Source organism: Antechinus flavipes, chromosome 2 (genome assembly GCF_016432865.1).
Source record: "Antechinus flavipes isolate AdamAnt ecotype Samford, QLD, Australia chromosome 2, AdamAnt_v2, whole genome shotgun sequence".
In the NCBI taxonomy this organism is placed as follows: domain Eukaryota; kingdom Metazoa; phylum Chordata; class Mammalia; order Dasyuromorphia; family Dasyuridae; genus Antechinus; species Antechinus flavipes.
The window spans coordinates 62,425,234-62,446,771 of NC_067399.1; the positions used below are offsets into that span (position 1 = coordinate 62,425,234).

General features: G+C 35.2%; 1 protein-coding gene across 1 annotated transcript in view; it reads left to right on the forward strand.

The window, feature by feature from the left end:
* TERB1 (telomere repeat binding bouquet formation protein 1) overlaps positions 1 to 18,625 on the forward strand; it is a 36,810-nt gene extending 18,185 nt beyond the window's left edge. Inside the window, exons 8-16 of the mRNA XM_051973543.1 lie at positions 925 to 1,077; positions 4,052 to 4,183; positions 6,835 to 6,960; positions 9,056 to 9,216; positions 10,583 to 10,956; positions 14,119 to 14,183; positions 14,481 to 14,576; positions 17,915 to 18,064; positions 18,543 to 18,625. Coding sequence (XP_051829503.1) covers positions 925 to 1,077; positions 4,052 to 4,183; positions 6,835 to 6,960; positions 9,056 to 9,216; positions 10,583 to 10,956; positions 14,119 to 14,183; positions 14,481 to 14,576; positions 17,915 to 18,064; positions 18,543 to 18,613 — 1,328 coding nt within the window. The 3' untranslated portion in view covers positions 18,614 to 18,625. The remainder of the gene's footprint in view (positions 1 to 924; positions 1,078 to 4,051; positions 4,184 to 6,834; positions 6,961 to 9,055; positions 9,217 to 10,582; positions 10,957 to 14,118; positions 14,184 to 14,480; positions 14,577 to 17,914; positions 18,065 to 18,542) is intronic.
* Positions 18,626 to 21,538: the final 2,913 nt, after the last annotated feature.

The following is a 21,538-nucleotide window of genomic DNA, read 5'->3' on the forward strand; positions in this document are numbered from 1 at the left end:
TAAGGAAGTACCTGAGGCAATTTTTGAACTCAGATCTTTCTTCAAATCTAGCACTTTATCCCCTATGCCATTAGCTATCTAACATTGGTAAATTGGTACAAGTTAGTGGGTTTCAAGGTGAAGAAAGTCTCTAAAATCTAAGAGAGAAATGTAATGTTAGAGAAACTGAGGCAAGATAGAGATTAGAGAGTATTTAATAATTTATTTAAAAGGGAGAGATTTACTGGGACCAAATGGATCCATGGTTTGGTCCCAGGGCTGAATGAGACTATCATCCAGCAAACAATGTGAGTTCTCAATGACATAAAATACACATGGCTCAGACTCAGGGGGTAGACTAAGGCAGGGGCGTAGTCCGGAAGCTGAGACAGGAACGGGACTCTGACAGGGTGGGATGAGCCACCGGAGATGGGAATGACATAATAGGGGGAGGCACCCTGGAGATGGGGAGAGGCATCTTAATAAGACAGTCTCTGATATTCTGATAGGTTGGGATGGGGAGAGGCTTTCTAAAACATAAGATCTTTTATCCTTATCAAATATTCTGATTAAGAGGAAGGGGTGGTTTCGCAGGACAATTATAAACTGAGGCAGAATACTTAGGGAAACTGAGGCAGGACTGGGTCAGGATAATTAGGGAAACTGAGTAAGGACAATAAAAGATAACAGTGGCATAACATTGAGAGTTCTTCTTCTATGTACCACCCTCCCCCCCCCCCATCCGCCTCACCAGCTCTCATTGCAGGCAAATGGCTTCCTTTAACTGTCATGCTTGTTCAACATTTCATTGACTTGTGAACTGCTTTAAAATAAGTATGTGAAAAAGTAACTGCTATTATATTTAGTGTATAAATATGATAAAATCAAATTAACTTTATTTGGTTGATAATAAGGTGCTAAGATCTTATTACTTTATTTTCTGAGTATATGTGCAGGAGTATTTCATATCTATTGGTGGATTGGCCGTATTATCTGAAGTTCTGATAAAGCTGGAACATGATTCCCATGACAATGTGGCCAGTGCTAAGCTGGCCGTGGTGGTAACCAAGACCCTGGATGCCTGCATTGCTGACAATCGTGAGTGACAGAATCCAACATCTATGTTTCACACTTCAGAATGGCAATTGAGAGATGAACTTTATGTTTGGTGTCTGAGTGTTGGCAGTGGTAGAGAAGTTATTCATGCTTTGTTGAACCAAAAATTGATGTGAAATAAAGGTTTCATGATAGTAACTAAATGCTAAAAAGAACAAGAGGAAGGGTCTGTCTATGCAATTTATGCTCTCCTTACTTATTTGGTGTGAATATAAGTGTAGTACTTCTTAATAAGTGGGATTAGTCAGAGCATAATTCAGTTAAATAATAAGTTGTTTAAGTATCTGTTTTCTATAAGACACTGCTAGGTACTAGAGCTACAGTAATAAAAATGAAACATTTTCTCCTCTTGAAGAGTAAACATTCTGCTGTGGATTCAACATCAATTTTGTATTAATTGCATCCCTGTGTGCCTTGCTCTTTGAGTTAGAGGAAAAAAGTGAGATAGTCTTTGCTTCCAGGGAGTTTCCATTCTCTGAGGGAGAAATAGTGTGTATTTAGATAAGTAATTGTGAAGTGTATGTGTTGGTGGGAGAGAGCACAAATAGTGCATCTGGAAAGATTGGGCTGCAAATGGTATTAAAGCTAATCCTTGAGGGATCCCAGGAAATGGAGAAGAGAAAGGACAAAATTGCAGGCATAGATAGACCTGGAGATAGGAGGCAGAATGTCACACGTAAAGAATAGCACAGAGGCCATAGAGCATGAGGGAGGAATGACTATGAAATACAGTCTGAAAAATAGACTGGAGCCAGATCGTAAAATGTTTTAGGTTTCAAACAAAGGGGTTTGTATACCTTATCCTAGAGAAAAGGAGGCGGGCCATGATTAGATTGTGCTTTAGGTTTATCACTTTGGCAGCAGTGTAGAGGATGGGTTGGCAAGGGGAGAGACTGAATGCAGAAAGATTAGAGTGCTATTGTGGTAATCCAGGCAGGAAGTGATGAAGGTCTGAACTAGGGTAATGACTATGTGATTTTTCAAGAAGGGTACAAATGAGAGGCAGAGCTGGAATTAACAAAGCTTGTCTACAGGATGCATTTCTGTTCATTTTCTAATTAACAGCATTAACAGAGCATTGTTATTGTTGTTGTATGTCCTTTGTTCTTGAAAAGGGCCAATGACATCAAGAAGATGATGTCATGGCTTGCAAGTAAATTGGATTTAAGTGAGGATTGCCAGCAAAGTCATCAGTCTCACCTTCTCTGGAGCTATCTGGGTCCAGTGGCAAGATAGAGTTCAGTATGACTGGAGATGGCCCTTAATGCAGTACCTGGCCAATAACTATATTACATCTAAATATATAATTGATAATTTTTATTTGGATTATGTGTCAGACAGTAACAGACATGATTAATTCCTATCATCTTGAAACTTCAAATATTTTGAGCATGAATTGAGGAGTAAGAAAAATCAGTATAAGCTTCCTGTTTCAGGAATTCAGCTAACAGGAAAAAAAGTTGCCATTATTTGAATTGTACTTCACGATTATCTGAATTGGGCATCAAAGAAAGGAAAGAGAAAGCTTAACAATTTGCTATAGTGGTTCAGTGATTAAAAGTCTTATTTTTAGAAACTAATAAAGTAATGTGGCTTTGTAGTATGTGTGTTTTAAACCTGAAGTTTTAGTTTTGGATTTAAAGACCCCATCTTGGGCTCTCTTCACTTTTCTCCTTGCATGTTCTTGCTAACCTCATCAGCCCCTGTAGGTTTAAGGATCATATCTTTGCAAATGACCCCTAGATCTCCATATTCAGTCCCAGCCTCTCCCCTGAGCTTTGATCCCCACATCACCAGATGCCTATTTGTTGTGTTATTTCAGAATGGATGTCACAGAGACATTTTAAAGTCTACAAGACCAAAGCAAGAGTCCATTATCTGTCACTTTCTTCCAAACTTTACTATTTCTGTCAAAAATCCCCACTGTTTCTTTTGTTTTTCTATTTACTACTTCAGTATTATCCTCAGCTTCTCAGTTTTCCTTACTCCCCCTATCCAATCAAGTGCCAAATCTTGATTTTTCTACCTTACTAACATCCTTCCCTTTGCACATTCACAAATCATCACCCTAGTCCAGGCTCTCATCACTATTCACTTAGATTATTACTGTGATCTCCTAATCAGACTCCTCATCTTCCAAGAAAATCTATGATATTTTCCTAAAGTCAAATTGATCATTTTACTTCCTTATCCATTAATAGCCAGTGTCTCTGTAGTGCCTCTACGATAAAATATAAACTCTTCTGACTTTTAAATAAATGTCTTCGTCTTTCATTTTATAGTTAGAGAAATTGAAATTCATGGCAGCTAAGTCACTTGACCAAGGTTACTCAGCTCCTAAGTGGCAAAGCCTGGACTCATAGGATGTTAGAACTGCAAGGGATGATAGAATAATCTCATTTAGCTCCCCTATTTCAAGAGGAGGGGAAGTGAATTGCCCAAAGTCATTTCATTGGTGAAGAACAGAATGAGAACTTGAAGCCAGGATGTTGTTAACTGTCAGGCCAGTATTCTCTGTACCCTATTGTTTCTGGGTCTACTAATGGTTAATGAGAGATATGAAAGTTGGAAGGAATTACTGTCAGAAAGCAGCCTTCATTATTAATAGTGTGATCACGACTTGGTCACACATTTCTGATGCTGAGATTTCAGAAGCCCGGCCAGATTAAGAAGAATATGTTATCATATAATCTGTATGACATTTATCATGCAACAGGATTCCCAGTAACCAGATATCCAGATGTTCAGATGAGCCTGAGAGAGAAAGTTTTCTTTGTTCGGAGGATAACCTTCATAGTGGGCTTATGGAAAGAAGTTTCATTCAGGCAGCTATGACTCTCTACACGCTTCCAGAAACCTAGAGGAGTTAGAGAAAGCTTAGAAAAAATAGGCAATATACATCTGTTTGAAGTTATCTAATTTTTAATATTTCTTTTTTGATCTTCTACACCTATAGCTGCTGTTGGGGTAGTATTAGCCAAATATCACATTGTCTCAAAGCTTCTGACACTGCTACTTCATGAGAGTCTGGATTCAGGAGAAAAGTTTAGCATTATTCTTACACTTGGCCATTGCACAGAGGCTTGTGGTAAGTATAGGGTTTCATTAATGAACTTGATAACATTGATGATTAGGAAAGCATTTCCTACTTTTGTTCCCCAGGAAGCCTGAATCAGCATGGAAGAGTGGCAAGAACCCTAGACTTGTAGCAGGAGTCCTGATTCAAATCCTGACTTTTCTTATAATGTAGAATGAAATGATCTTTAGGGTCCCTTCTAACTGTAGAATATTTCCTGGCCCGCATTCTCCTGAGAATCTCCACAAGATTTTCCTGATCTTTAACAGATTCACATCCTGTCAGTTTCTTTTTCTTTATTTTGATTCCCCCATTTTAGATTTGAACTGGATATTTCACTGGAATATTGTCAACAGAAAATAAAATTGATATGACATGTTAACATGTTTCCAATCTGATTAGCCAACTGGAAGTCAGATTGTGCAATAAGTTGATAGATGCTAGATCTGAAGTCAGGAAGATCTGATTTCAAATCCTACCAAAAAAATTATTAGCTGTGTGATCCTGGGCAAGTCACTTAAAACACTGTCTGTCTCAGTTTTCCTCATGTAAAATGGGGATAACAATTAGAGTCTTTTTTTCAAGATTGTTGTGAGGATCAAGTAGGATAATGTTTGCAAAGTTCTTTGCAAACCATAAAGCACAATAGAAATTATAAGTATTATTTTATAAGAAAGAATTTAAAATAGGTTTAATGAACTATAAATTACAGTGTGGTTTACTTATAGGACTCTTAAAATTTCCATCTTTTCAAATGGTTATTCAAACTTAGAGATATAATTTCAGAAAACAAAAACAATAAATATCAAATATAAATAAGTGAAAAACTTAAAATTGTAGGGAAAATATAATAGAAGGAAAAAGTAAAGAATTAAGAAGAATGATTATTGTTCATAAGATATTTATCAAGTATTTTGTTAAATATATTTTAGAAATTTTATTTATATAAATCTAACTTCCTTACAAAGTATTAACCACATTATTTTAACAGATATTTACCATGAGTTTATGTGTGCCCAATGTTGTGCTTAAAGCTATGGGACATAAGAATAACAGAAGATATATTCCCTGTCCTTGTTTATAGTCAAATAAGGTAGACAAGACTTGTACACGCAAAATAAAAACATTTTGAGCAATGTAAGCCAGAAAGCATAATGAAGTTTAAAGTTATGTTTAATTCTAAGTATTATTGGAATTCAGAGAAAATAGGAGGCTTAAAGTGGGTAATAATTAAATTGATGCATTAAAACTTGAACATTTTTTTAAAGTGACTTGCCCAAATTTGGAACTTTACTAAGAACAAAAACAAGTAGACTTTGGTCATATCTCATTCACAGCCTCAATTTCCTCATAAAATTAGGGTAATTGGGGTGATAAGGTTAGATAAAATAGTCTCTAAATCCTTTTGCGCTCCTGATCTTGTCTTCCTAATGATTATAAAAGATCTCTAGGTTCTATTCCAACCTCAACATTCTATCATCCTGTGATTGTTATAAAATTCTAAAATTCTTTTGAAATGTGTTTAAAAGTTCAAAAAAATGTCGTTTTGATTTCATAATACTCTACACTAGATTTCCTAAAACATCTGCTCTTTAGACTACTTCCAGAACAGCTGTGCCATTTCTGTAACTATAGAATTTACAAAGCACTTTACATATGGAGTCTTATTGGCTCCTCAGAGCAACTGTGATGTAGAAAAGGCAAGTATTATTGTTCACATTTTATATTTTCCCAAGTGAGTTCTCACTGTAAGTTTAGGGTAGAGTTGGGACCAGAACATAGGTATCCCAATTCAGCTTCAGCCTATTTATGTACTATTACAATGACTGAGGACACTTTTAAGATTCTCCATCTCGTTTATTTTTGACTTCTGATAGTAATACTAATTAAGAAATGCACAAAGAAATGCAGAATGTGGAGAAACAATGGACTGAAAAATACAGATTGAATTGTATTAGCCTGATGGAATTAATTTTGCATGTTTAATAAAAAATTGGATAATTTAGTATTTTTCTCTGTTAAGAGATGACTTTATCATGGGATGACTCCTTATTAATATGTCATTGAGAGATAGAGAGAGTACCTTAGGTTCTCAGAAGTTGTGTCAATGGATCACAGGCTCTGTCTAGACCATTCATTCTGGAAAAACTTAGAGTACAGAGGTATTGGATAATGTGGTTTTTTTCCCGCTTACAGCAAATGTTGAAGACCATTTGTTCAGTTGTAGAGGGTCTGTGACATATTATTAGAAAAACTTTTGAAGCAAGTACAGCAATCTGTACATGTGTATGTAATATATATGTAAATATACATATAAGTATACATAAGTATAAATATATCTTAATAACCTTAATAATAATAATCTTAATAACTTAATACACACATTTATGTTCAAAAGTAAAATGTTATCATTTGATAACATATTTTTAGAGGAAAGATTATGTATATTATATATGTATATAGGTATACTTTTTTCCTTTAATTTTTTTGTAATTTTAGTGAACAACATTTTTAATTAGAAGAAATCTTCTGTATGATCTATTGGAAATTCTTGGAACTGCTTGATATTTCTGTTATAAAACATTAAAGTGTGGTTTAAATTGTTTAATGATAAAATAATTTATTGTCACAATTTTATTTAAAATAATATATTCCATTTATAGAAGAGAATCAGCTTCAATTGTTTAAGAACAATGGTCTTCCATTAATGATCCAAGTTTTAACTGAATCACAGAATGAGGAACTAAACAAAGCTGCTACCTTCGTGCTGTACAACTGCAAAAAAATCAGTAAGTTTATTCTTGAGTTAAAAAACAAATCCAAACACTCTTCCTGGTTTTATAAAGATTTATTTGCATATATGTTGGTGGTAAGGAAGAAAAGCCTTAATAACTTCAAAGCATTGTATTAATCTGAGCATAATGTGATGGAAAAAACATTGACTTGGGAGTCAGAGGATCTGAGTATGAGAGGGTTCTTTGGAATTCAGTTTGTTAAAGATATTGATTTCTTCTAATTCTATAGGATCCTATGAAGCATTTGGGGATCTTTATTCCAGAGAAAAGAAGATTTAGGAAGAATCATGGCAGTTGTCTTCTCATTTTAAAAGATAACATGTGGAAAAGGGATTATCTATTCTGCTTGGCCACATAGGACAGAACCTGAATGCTTGGGTGGAAGATGCTAAGAGGAAGATGTAGGCTCAAGCTATCAGAAAAAATTTCCAATTAATCAGAGCTATCCAATTATAAGTAGAATGGGCTATCTCTCTAAGATTTCTCACACTCACTACCTCATTCTCTGAAGACTTGTTCAGATAAGAGCTGAATGATCACTTGTTAAGTATGTTCTAGGAAAGTGCACTTCCCTTCATTGTCAGTGGTTTGTAGAACATTACCCATACAGGCAGACTAAATTGATTTGTTATTTAGTTTTGTTGATGCTTTTTTTTTCTCCTTTACTATCTTCTGTTATAACGTTTGCCAGGATATGGGGGGAAAGGATAGCTATATTTAGAAATGAAGATGATATGAAAATAAAAGATAGCATTAATTTCTTTTATTTTTTTAAATAATAGCTTTTCGTTTTTCAAAATATATGCAAAGATAGTTTTCAAAAACTTTTCTCCCTCCCTCCCATCCTCCTCCCTTCCCTAGACAGCAATCAATCCAATATAGATTAAACATGTGTAATTATTCTAAACATATCTTCACATTTATCATGCTGCACAAGAGAAATCAGATCAAAAAGGGGAAAAAATGAGAAAGGAAAAAAAACAAGTAAGCAAACAACAACAATAACAACAAGAAAGGTGAAAATACTATGTTATGCTCCACATTCAGTCCCCATAGATTTCTCTCTAGATGCAGATGGCTCTCTCCATCACAAGTCTACAATAGTTTCTTTTAAAAGAAGATACTGGGGCAACTAGATGGTGCAGTGGATAGAGCACCAGTCCTGAGGACCTGAGTTCAGACACTTAACACTTCCTAGCAGTGTGACCCTGGGCAAATCACTTAACCCCAATTGCCTCAGAGGAAAAAAAAACAGAAGAAGAAGAAGAAGATATTTAGGTTCATTTTGAGGCTAGAGTAGATGACTTCTGAAGTTCTTCTTAATTCTGAGATTCTTTGATTTTGTGAAATGCCTCCTCCTCTATGAAGTCTTTCTGAGATGTTGTTGTTGATAATGATTTTCCCCCTCAGACTTCATTACAACCATTTCTATAGTGTACTTATCATATATTATTGTGTCATTTCAAACAATTTTCTTTTTTGTAAGGACTTATTGAACACCAGTAATAAAAAGCATTTCAACATGGAAAGAATAAAAAAAAGAGAAATTATATGAAACTGAATTATTACCTATAAGTTCTTTTTCTCCCACTACATATATTTTTCTGTATAATTTAAATTTAACATAGCACTTTCAACATTGCCCTGTTTTTATTTTTTCCTGAATTTCCTTTTGCTCTCTTCTGTTTATTTTTTTAATAACTCATTAATGCTCTTTCTTTGTTTTCTTCCTTTTTGAAATAATATCATTATCCCATGTTCATTTCCAAATTTCCCCCAAGAAAGAAAAATAAAAGTCACAAATAAATATGACCACTTGAGAATGACTTGGTCTCATAACTATTTATATATATCTCATTTTGCTAATAAATTTTGTCTTATCTAAAGTGTTTTATCTCCTTCTCCCATTAAATAGTATTCTGTGTACTATAACCACGTGTTAAATGCTTATTGAGATGTTTAATGTAAAATGGAAAGGTGGTTGATGAGTAGCTGAACTTTTTTTGGCTTTATTGTCTAGTTAAATCACTAAGATGATTAAACTTAGTAGTAAGTAATAAATTATCCACTTTTTTCTGTTTTATAAAAGCAGAGAAATTATCTCTAAACCAAGAAGCATTTTCTTCTGATATGAATGAAGCACAACAATTGAAAGAATTTAAAGTGAGAGAGAGGAATATTGAAGACTTCTGGAAGAAAGCAAAAGAAATTTTTCACAGAATAAAACAGCTTGAGAATAAAGAAAATGAGGTCAGCCATTATTTTTAGTAACATAAAACTTCTTGAAAAGATTTTGTTGAGATTGGAGGCAAAAATCCTTTCTAGATGAAGTCCATTACAAGTAGGAGAAATATGAGCATCTAAAACATGATTAAAACTTTTCATTTGAAAATATAGACCACGATAAAAGGAAACTTTCAGAGGAGAGAAGTGAAGAATTAGTAATGAGAATTAAATAAATAATTTAAATCTTTCACTATATGTATACCTACAGGTATGCATATGGTTATGCATGAGTACGTGAATATACTGTGTGCATGTGTGTTAAATACATATGGAAGGATCATACATTCAGAGTTAGTAGGAACCTTAGAGATGATCTTGTCATCCTAGTCTGCCCAAGATTAAGTTGTTTATTGGTAAAAGTGACAGAATTCCAACTTGCATCCTCAGTCTTCATAGCTTATAGTCTCCATACTACCTTATGAGGCTTACTTAGCTATATCTATACACACACACACACACACACACACACACACACACACATATATATGTATGTATATATATATATATATATATATGTGAATGTCTGTATGTAAGAGAGAGCTATTCTTCCTCTTCTTTAGTGTTAATATACCCTTAGTCAAAGCATTAATCTTGCTTTTGCCCAGGTTGAAAAGGGTTTGCTTTAATGTTCATTAAAAGACCCATATTCTCAGTGACTGTTCTCCACTGGGAGAGACACAAAGATAAATAAGGCAGTAAGCCCTTGGGGTGTGCTAGGTATAAGGGCCCAGACCTCTCATTTAAAGAAGTTGAGTCACTATTTAAAACAACAAACAAATCTCTGCATTCCCCCCCCCCCCAATTTCTGAAAGTAATGAAAGAAAGTAAAAGATATTTTTGAAGGTTAAGACCTTGAACCAGGCTTGGCAGGAGCACTTTCTGCAGAAGTTCTATAGAGCTCGCTGTGCATCCCTCTATTTTCTGGATTGGTACCTTGTAGGCCCCCAGAGCACTGGTAGACATCTCTGGTTGTCTGGAAGCTCCTTCTTAGATTTAGCAGAAGTCAGCTTCCCCCTTATAATACAGAGTAGCTCCCATTCCATCGGGGTTTTACATTTTATCAAGCACTCACCTCACAACAACCTGTGAGATAGGAAAGGTGAACATGGGCATCATCCTGGTATAAGTGAGGCAACAGGCTCAGAGAGGTGTGCCGCCTTGTCCTTGGTCACACAGCTAACAAGACTTGGAGCCCTTCCCATTACTTATAAAAATGTATTTCTGTTATACATTGCAGAATTGCCTATTTCTTATATAGAAGATGTAAGGAAAAGCAAAATATGGATATATCTTCTTGGAATTATTTAATTGCCTTTTTTTTCTATTACAGGAGGAAACAGAAAAAATAGAATTGATTGGTGATCCTTTTCCAGGGAACTTAAATACCCAAAATACATCAGAACACTCTAGGATGGATAGCACTGACATAGGTGCTAGTGAGGAAAAAAAGTGCCCCCAAAAGCAGCATCAGCCTCCGAGTTGTGAGCCAGCTGCTACAGAGCAGTGTGAAGCCTCTACAAGGCATGAGTCCCAGGACCCAGTGTGGAGTGGGAAGGCAAATCCAATCAGCACTTCTGATAAAGAAGGTGGGCTGGCCAACGCTATGAGCACCACCTGTGTGCCATCGACTGCCAGTGCCCCCAGAAGTCACAGCTCGTGCAAAGGAGCTATCTGTGAGAAAAGGGCTTTGAACCTACAAGCCAGGTATTGTATAGAAAAGGTCCCCTCAGCCAAAAGCAGTGAAGCAGCCATGTGTGATTGTGATGTGACACATCCCACATTCTGACTGCTTCTATGGATCTGTGATGTCACGGAGTTTGGTATTGCCGGCACCTGTGCAGATCCCAACCCACTCATCCTTTCTCCTTCTGTGACACAGTTCTCCCTCCAACACTCTGGGGGCTTTCCTTTAAATCATTTGACATCACTTGGTATTGTATAGTTTGTGGGCTCTCCGTTTATAATCTGCTCATTTTATCACATGACCGATTCAGCCCCTTTTCTAATCACATAATACTTTGATTTAATATTTCGTGTAGCTTTGGTTATATAATCAATTCATAGTTGGTAATATCCTATGGGGGCAGCTAGCAGTGCAATGCATGGAATGCTGGGCCCAGAGTCAGAAGACTCCTCTTTCTGAGTTCAAATGTATTCTCAGACACTAGTTGTATGATCCTGGGCAAATCACTTAACCCTGTTTGCTTCAGTTTCCTTATCTTGAAAATGAGCTAGGAAAAAAATGGCAAACTGTACCACTAACTGTATCAAGAAAACAATTGACTCTCATCCAAGAGTCAGACACAACTAAAAAGTGATTGAACAAAAAATATGCTGCAGTCTATATCTACTAGGCACCTCTCCTTTGCTTTTTGGATAACTATTAATTTTGACTCCTCAGAGACTGTAGTTAGTATTCCATGATTTATAACCCTATGGCATAATTGGAAGCCTGTAGGCATTACAAAGATTAGTTTTTATTTCTGTAAAAAGCCTGGGGTTATTGAAAGCACTGCACAATTTCCCAGATTTAATCCTGCTCACCCATTTCTCTTATTAAATTCTGGCCCAGCTCATCATCTTAAGTGTGTGTCTTTGATATGTTGGCTGGCCTTCCCACTGTACATCGGTATCTGCAACAATGGAGAACTTTTATCTCCTTGGTTTTTCTCTCTGGGTAGTTTGGCAAAACCCTTAAATGCTTCTGGAGGCTCTACATCATTTCAGGGATTGAAGTGATAGCACAGAATCCTCAACAGGAAGTAGAAGCTGGGGTACTCACAACTAACTGTGCTGGTACGGTTTCATGGCTTATCTCCCTAATCTAGGGAAGAATAGGCATCAATGAAGCCATTAAATCAGAGCCAGTTTAGCAATGTTTACTCAAAGATGCTTCCTTATAGGGGGAGAGATTTGTGGGCATTAGACAAAACAAATTTTCTTTGCTCTTATGTACATAGTTCATACCTGAAATAATGACATCCATGAGGCCTTTCCCAATTCCCACAGTAGCTAGAGCCTTCCTATTCCCCAAATCATTTTCTGTTTATTTTGCTTAAATTTATATAGGTACATATTCTCTACCCCTGTGAAGTGCAAGCTCCATGAGAGCAAGAACTGTTATTTTTGCCTTTGTATTCCCATGACTTGGCAAGGTTTAAAACATGAGTATATCTAGAACTTTTTTTTTCTTAATTTTTAGTCCCTAGTCAGACCATTTGAATTTTCCTGTTAACTGTTATCTATTTGGCTGTGTGTGTGTGTGTGTGTGTGTGTGTGTGTGTGTGTGTGTATGTGTGTGTGTGTGTGTTTTCCTGGCTATTGTCTCCAATTTTTCAAATAAGAGCCAAGAAGACTTCCTTGTTGCTGGTGGGTGGGCAAAATCAAGGAGGAGGAAGTAGTTTTATCAACTGATGCTGAAGTATTGTTTATTGGATTTAGAGTCGGAGGTGGTGATTAGGGTCACGTAAGTGGTAAGCTGAAGGGTATGTTAGGGTAAGTGGTAAGCTGAAGGGCTGGCATCCAGTACTCACTTTGCTGCACCACCTCACATTCCAGACATAGTCATGGTGGCAAGTCCTGACCACTCCTTTCAATGTCCTGACAAGATGCATGTTCTGAAGGTACCACTTGAATTTTTTTTTCTGATCATTTCCCTTCCTTTCTCTCATTTTAACTTGATCTTCCCTATATTAAAATGTTGAGCATCAAGAGGAAAACACTATTTGGTTTGTTCTAGCCTCCCTACTTCTCACGGTGGCCAGAGTCTTCAAACATACCCACCTTCTTATCCCTCTCTTTTAGCCTTAGTTCAATTGTGAGGCCTTTCTAGTGCCCAGTTTCTTTTAATAGCTTCCCTCACACTTGAGGTGGCTAACCTATATAATATGTTTAGATTCACCTGTTTTGGGGAGAAGGAGGTTTTCTTTCCATGAGGGTGAGCAACTTCTCATACAGTTTCTGTTGAATATCACCTAAAGTACTTGTTGATTGGAAGTAACTATCGGTTCTGTGTATACTATTCATTAGGCAAACAAGGAGCCAGAGTAAGAGTAACCTTGAGAGAAGCATTTTATGGATTGGGAGCTAAATCCAAGTAAACATAAAGGCCAGGCTAGTCTTCAGGCTACCAAAGCCCACATATGCTTCAATGAACAGGAAAATCAGGCATAGATGAGTCAGTTCAGAGTGAAAGGAGGAAACCTGGGGATTGCTCCAAAATTTGGCTCCTGTGTGACTCTACCTGCCTCACCAAAGCTTTGGTCTTTTTGTGGCAATTGCTTTTTTTTTTTTTTTAAATCTCTATCCTCCCTTGATCTGCTGGTGTCATCCAGAGCTTGGGCAGGCAGACCTTCCTCTGCCTCAGGAAACCATTTTCTATCTTTCAGTCTCAGTTTCCTCACCTGGGACTGATCTAATTGGTCTCTGATCTCTCTAATAGCCTCTTCACTGATCTCTTTGCTTCTTCTCCCACTCATCCATGCTAATTTCATTTCCAGATTCTTCTGAAAATAAAACAGGGGCTAAAAGGAGAGAGTTAATACTCTCAACTTTATGTACTTCTTTCCTTTTGGTTTTTTTTCCTCCTTTTATCTTTTTTTCCTTCTTTCTTAACTTCCCCTTCTCATTTATCTCTATTTTTATTCTCTCTCCTCTGAATATCTTAGACTTGCCAGTGACTCTAAAGATTGTGTTCAGGGCCACTGAATTTACAAAATATTCCAGATCCATATTATCAGTCCATGCTCTGCCTACTGCTAATCTTCTGCTTGCTAAACACTGAAGATTCTTATTCTGTTTTATTCATAACAAGTGCTTTGCTGTCATTGCTAATGTTCTGTTTTATTTTTAATACCCTTCTTTTAGTGAACAAGTTTATAAAAGTCCAGCTCCAGTTGTCAAAAATAGAAAGCATCAGACACAAGTGACAGGTACAGTTACAAAGTTTTAATTTCCTTTTTTAAACCAAAACCTTTAATTGGGTATTGTAATTGATAGTAATACTCATGTATCTCTGCTCCCTTCCCTCAACAATGGCCTAATACCACTGTTCTGATCCCTGTCTGGGAGGATCATTCTTTTTCTAAAACTTTGTCTCTCTATTTGAGCAGTGGGGTGAGCACTTCAGTACATTTGTGAGGGGGGAAGAAAAACTCTTACAAATGCTAAAGCCCTTTTTGTTATCATGGATATGGATAAATATTGTGTTTTGTAATATCTCTTTTCAGATCCACTTGCATTGTGTTCGGACATAATCAGCAAAGAAGCTTCCATTTTTCAAGGAAATGACAGTTATCCTAAAACATTGAATTTCAGGTGTTCAGGTAATTTTAAAAAACAATTAACATAATTAACACAGTTCTAGTTATTTAGCTTTTTGTTTGCAGAGCTGCCAAATTTCAATTTTCTTCTTCAACATATAAAATAAATCTTCCCTTAGCCCCAAATTTAAAACTTTTTTTAAACAGACTGGTCTAAACTTATTTTTCTTGCCAATTCTTTCTCTCTGAGTATCACTGGTCACTTAGACAACAACAAAACAAAAAATCTAGTGTAACATAATAGGAGCGGGAATTTCTCAAATACCTCCCTTATCTCTGATATAAAGCCATGGAGAACTGATCATTGGTTTTTCTGAGCCAATGAGTCAAAGAACAGAGTTCATTTTACTTTTTTTTTTTTTTCAATAATTGTCTTCTTTCTGATGTGTATAGCATCACTTTATTAAATAACAATTAAAAAAATATTTTTGAGACCTAATGTAAAGCAATATGTTCTGGATTGTTCTGTAAACACTTGAGGCACACATACAAAACTTTTATTATTTCTAGCAAATAATGTAACAATGTATAGTAAACATTTAAATTTCTTTTTCTTTGGCATTTCAACATACTTCCCTTAATTTTTAGTCTGATCTCTCTTAAAACACTAACTTCTCTCTCTAACCCATATTCTCTCAGCCTCTTGTTTTTAGAGAAGATCAATACCATCCAGCATGAGTTTCTTTGCCTACCTTCATCATACCATAATATCTCATTGTCAGTGTATCCATATATTCATCCCTCTCATAACAATTTCCTTTTTATCTTCTCTAAACATACATTTCCCTGTGTTCTAGACCCCACATTTTACCTCATTTTCTAAAAACTCACTCACTTGGAATCCTTAGAGTTGGAAGACAAGAATTCTAATCATACCTTTTCTTCCACCTGACTGCAACTTTGGAATGTCATGTATTTTCTTTTGGCCTGTTACTTTATCTTTAAAATGAAGGAATTGGTTTCATTAATCTCTGAGGTCTTTTTCAAGTCTTTATATGCTGTAGTTCAGATCATTTCTTTCTTCTAGAATCTTCACTCTTCGTATACAATGTAAATTCCTTAAGGATAGAGACTTAAATTTTATCTTTGTTTTCTTGTTGCCTAGTTACATTGTCTAGTTTAGAGCTGCTATTTCATGGATTGTAGAATGGATTGGATTGTCTTCAGATTCTGTCCCTTCCACTTTCAAATATATATTAGTCTCTGCTCTCTTTTGGGTTTGAAGGAAGGAAGAGAAATTTATTTGAACCTGCTACCCCTTATTGCTTCTGTTCAATCTCACACTTTTCTTTCACCATAAAAAAATCTTCAAATTTGTGGGTTTGCCTGCTATCTTCTCTTCTTAGCCACTCAGTCCCTAAGTAACTCTCCTTCCTTTCCTAATGTCTCAAAGATTATTTTTTATATTTTTGCTAAAACTAGTGGCCTTTTCCCAGTTCTCACCTTCTTCAACTCCTTTATAATAAAATCATTATTTAATGATTCCCTCCTACTTGAAACTCACAAATTCAGAATCACAGAATTAGAAGGGATCTCTCAACATCTAGCTAATCTAATACTTATGTGGAACTCTTCCTTGACTTTAGTGATATTTCTCAATAAATCATCATTAGTTGAGATCATTTGCTTTCACTATTTGAACTCTAGAGAACCAGCATGTTCACAGCTTTCAAATTTATATCCTGACTCATTTCACTCTAGACCTTTATTTTCATTTTTTCTATGAAAGTAATTTCCAACCTAAAACTGACAATCCTCATTAGGGACCAATCTTCAAAAATACAAAACAATAATAACAGAACCAAGGTATACATAAAATGTTTCTATTGTTCACATTTTATTTAGCAAATGACAATTTACTTTAAAAAGTAACAATTAGCCTTTTTGTTTACATACCCCTTTTCCTTTCTATTTAAATATATTTCTATACTTTCTTCTGTTTTTTTTAAATTTGTAATTAGTATATATTATTCTTTTTATTCTTCTTTTACCTGTACATCACTTTACATGTTTTCCATATTTTTTAATGTTCTTCAAACTTATATTTTTTATGGTGCAACATTATTTTATTCATGTAGGAAAGAAGGAAGGAAGGAAATATTTATTAAGCCCCTATTATGTTATGTATAGTGTTAAGTGCTTTACAAATATTGTTTCATTTGGTATGTTACAATTTTTAAAAACATTCCCCATTTGTACTGAATCTGACTCATTTCCAGTTTTTTGCTAGAAAAAATAATGCTTCAAAAAATATTTCCATACAAATAATTCTCCTTCCCCATCAGTAGCAGTTTTAATGCAGATCTCTAATGCAATTGCTAAATCACATTTATAAATCTCACCATATAATTCTAAGTAATTTTGCAAAAAGATTATCAATTCACAATTCCAGCAGCTATTTTCCTATAGCATTAACCACCTTTGAATTTGAATTTGGAATAGTGTAATATAAATCCATTGCTCATCTTTCACTGTACTATTGTCATAAAAAGCATTGAATTTTACTATTTATAAGGGTTTTTACTATTTTAATGGGTATAAGGTAGTATTTCAGTTATTTTGAATTTTTGTAATTATTAAATAGCTTAAACATTTTCTCAAGTAGTTTTTGATAATTTGTGTTTTTCTTTTGAAAATTTCTTGTAAACTTAGGCAAGTTATTTTCCTTTTTCAATCTCTAGCTTTTTTATCTATAAACTGAGGGGACTGGAATAGATTATTATCTCTACAGTCTTTCAGTTCTGATTGGTCTTTCTGCTTCTTTCCCAGCTAATCAATATCACATAATTCTAAACTATTTTTCTAAAATACCACTTTTATCATGCTACTTAGTACTTAAGAACATATAATTTCCCATTTCCTCTTGCATCAAAATTAAACTCTGACTTTCAAGATCTTTCTCTTATTTTTTCTTAGCCCCAATGCCATTCTAATCATTTCCTACTACTCTCAACATTCTTCTCCTTCCAAAAATGCTATATATAAAATATATTCTTTTAATTCTTATCTTTCTGCTACTTCAATCTTTTAATTACTATGAGAATTTAGCACTCATTTGCATTCTGGCTATTTGATGTCTGTTTGCATTATTTTCCCAAATAGATTCTAGATGGCTATAATTATTTTATATTTATTATACATCTCTCCACAGCTTTAGGCATGTAATAAGTATTCAGTAAATGTTGGTTAATTATCTACAAACATAACATATGGTCACATTCACTTAATAATAAACATAATTAAGTATCTGATTGGGCTATAGTTACTATCCTAACGATAATATTTTGCATTCAGATTTGTAATTAGCTATTTTATAACATCTGTATATCATTTTTTTTTAGGTTGCATAGAAGTAGGAAAATCCTTGAATAGCAGAAATTTTAGCAGGCTCTTGCACTCTTGCCCATTCCAATGTGATCGCCACAAAGTCATTCTGGAAGCTGAAGATAGATATAAAAGTGACCTAAGGAAATCACTTATCTTTAACAAAAGTAATTCAGCAGCTTTTAATTGTGTTTATGATAAAATTTTTAGACTGGATTTAGCTTCTAAACTATGAATTACATTAAAGTTAAGGGGGAAAAAGTTATTAAAAAGAAAAATTATTTCTGAGCAGTTAAGGATTTTTAAAAAGCCCTGGGGGATAATTTTAGTCTCTTTGGATAGTTTAAAAATTCTTAACAACTTGCCTAGGGGCAGCTAGGTGGCACAGTGGATAGAATACCAGCCCTGAAATCAGGAAAACTTGGTTCAGAGCTGGTCTCAGACACTTAACACTTCCTAGCTGTGTGATCCTGGGCAAGTCACTTAACCCCAATTGCCTCAGGGAAAAAAAAAACTTGCCTAAAGTTTTCAATGTAAAATATAGGTCTATATTAAATATGTATTTTACATATTTTACACTATAAAATTAATAAGTAATTGTTCATATGAATACTCTAACCATTTTCTAAATCTTATATTTTACAGAGATACTATTGACCCCATATAAGAAGAGAAGATTTGATGGTAATTCTTCTACACATGAAGAAAAAAAATAATTTTCAAGACAATTTACAAAGTAGGCTCTGAATTTTTACAAATATCTGTTTCTGATATATCTGGGGGGAAAAGAGAGCAGATAACTGATTTGAAGATGTTTTCATGGACTTTAAGTCATTTTCCTCATTTATAAATGTGAAAATTGTCCTAAATTGTGGTGACTATGCTAGCACCCAGGACACCCCAGAATCAGCCGGAGTCAGGATAAGCAAAAGTCCTTAGTCTTTATTCTTGGTTTTGGGGATAGAAATGAACAGGATGGAAACAGAATCTCTACAACCATCTTTTTCCTCCTCTACGGCTAAAGAGTGACTCTCACTTGTCTTACTCCACCCTCTAGTCCCTCCTACAATCCTCTGTATACACCAATCATTGAGCCAGCACAGGATAGTGGGAAGGACCATTTTCCAAGCATATGCCATAGAGTATTGTCCAATCAGTAATTACCCCTAAGTGCTTGAACCAACCTCACTGCAATGACTCAAGAGTTTCAGCCCTCTACATTAAATAATTTCTAAGATTATTTCTGGTTATGAATTTTTAAATAATGAATTATAATGGCTTATGTTTACAAAACCAACAATTGAAGCCAGGTTTTCTGACTGTAAATGCAATGTTCTTACTTTCAATTACTCTGATCTCTTTCTTAAGCACCTTTTTTCTCTTTTTATGTATAGGTTCCTTTTCCTCCATATGGTAATTAGAAAAATACTGTGAAGCTTTTATTATTTTGCTGTTTTCTAGATCCAGTAATTATATAATAACTACTATGATTGTAATGCCAGAGAAACTGAGCAAGATAGAGATTAGAGAGTATTTAATAATTTATTTAATGGAGAGATTTATTGGGACCAAATGGATCCATGGTTTGGTCCCAGAGCTGAATGAGACTATTGTCTCTAAGAATCCAGCAAACAGTGAGAGTTCTCAATGGCATATATATACATGTGGCTCAGACTCAGGGTAGACTGAAGTGGGGGCAGAATCAAAGTGCCGAGCAGGAAGAGGACTCTGACACTCTGATTCTGACAGGGTGAGGGAAGGCATGGGGGGAGGAACCCTGGAGATGGGGAGAGACATCTTCATAAGATGGTATCTGACATGGACCTACACTTAACACCATATACCAAGATAAGATCAAAATGGGTCCATGAGCTAGGCATAAAGAACGAGATTATAGATAAATTAGAGGAACATAGGATAGTTTATCTCTCAGACTTGTGGAGAAGAAAGAAATTTGTGACCAAAGATGAACTAGAGACCATTACTGATCACAAAATAGAAAATTTTGATTATATCAAATTAAAAAGCCTTTGTACAAACAAAACTAATGCAAACAAGATTAGAAGGGAAGCAACAAACTGGGAAAACATCTTCACAGTTAAAGATTCTGATAAAGGCCTCATTTCCAAAATATATAGAGAACTGACTCTAATTTATAAGAAATCAAGCCATTCTCCAATTGATAAATGGTCAAAGGATATGAACAGACAATTTTCAGAGGATGAAATTGAAACTATTACCACTCACATGAAAGAGTGTTCCAAATCACTATTGATCAGAGAAATGCAAATTAAGACAACTCTGAGATACCACTACATACCTGTCAGATTGGCTAAGATGACAGGAAAAAATAATGATGAATGTTGGAGGGGGTGCGGGAAAACAGGGACACTGATGCATTGTTGGTGGAGTTGTGAACGAATCCAACCATTCTGGAGAGCAATCTGGGATTATGTCCAAAAAGTTATCAAACTGTGCATATCCTTTGATCCAGCAGTGCTACTACTGGGCTTATACCTCAAAGAGATACTAAAGAAGAGAAAGGGACCTGTAGTGGCTAGAAACTGGAAATTGAATGGATGCCCATCAATTGGAGAATGGCTGGGTAAATTGTGGTATATGAATGTTATGGAATATTATTGTTCTGTAAGAAATGACCAGCAGGATAAATACAGAGAGTCTTGGAGAGACTTACATGAACTGATGCTAAGTGAAATGAGCAGAACCAGGAGATCATTATACACTTCGACAACGATATTGTATGAGGATGTATTCTGATGGAAGTGGATTTCTTTGACAAAGAGACCTTACTGAGTTTCAATTGATAAATGATGGACAGAAGCAGCTACACCCAAAGAAAGAACACTGGGAAAAGAATGTGAACTATTTGCATTTTTGCTTTTCTTCCCGGGTTATTTTTACCTTCTGAATCCAATTCTCCCTGTGCAACAGGAGAACTGTTTGGTTCTGCAAACATATATTGTATCTAGGATATACTGCAACATATCCAACATATATAGGACTGCTTGCCATCTAGGGGAGAGGGTGGAGGGAGGGAGGGGAAAAATTGGATCAGAAGCGAGTGCAAGGGATAATGTAAAAAAAATTACCCTGGCATGGATTCTGTCAATATAAAGTTATTATTAAATAAAATTTAAAAAAAAAAAAAGACGGTATCTGACATTCCAGTAGCTTGGGATGGGGAGAGGCATTCTGATATTCTAAAATATAAGATCTTTTATCCTTATCAAATATTCTGATAAAGAGGGAGGGGAGGTTTTGCAGGACTGAGCTTTTAGCTGAAGTAGAGAAACTGAATCAGGACTTGGTCAGGATAATTAGGGAGACTGAGAACTGTGGCATAACATGATAAGGAAAAAAAATGTTGATATTCCTATAACACTCTACAGTTTCCAATGGACATTGTAAAGTACAATGTATCTTCATGATAATTCTTTGATAGACATAGTGCACATATTATTATTCCCATATTGTAGATAAGGAAATTAAGACTCAGAGAAATTGTTACTTGTTCTCAGTAACATAGCTAGAAAGTGGCAAGCTGAGACTAGAATCCACATCTTATAGTACCAATTCCAAGAATCTTTCTTCTTTAGCATATTGATGACATATATTAGTAC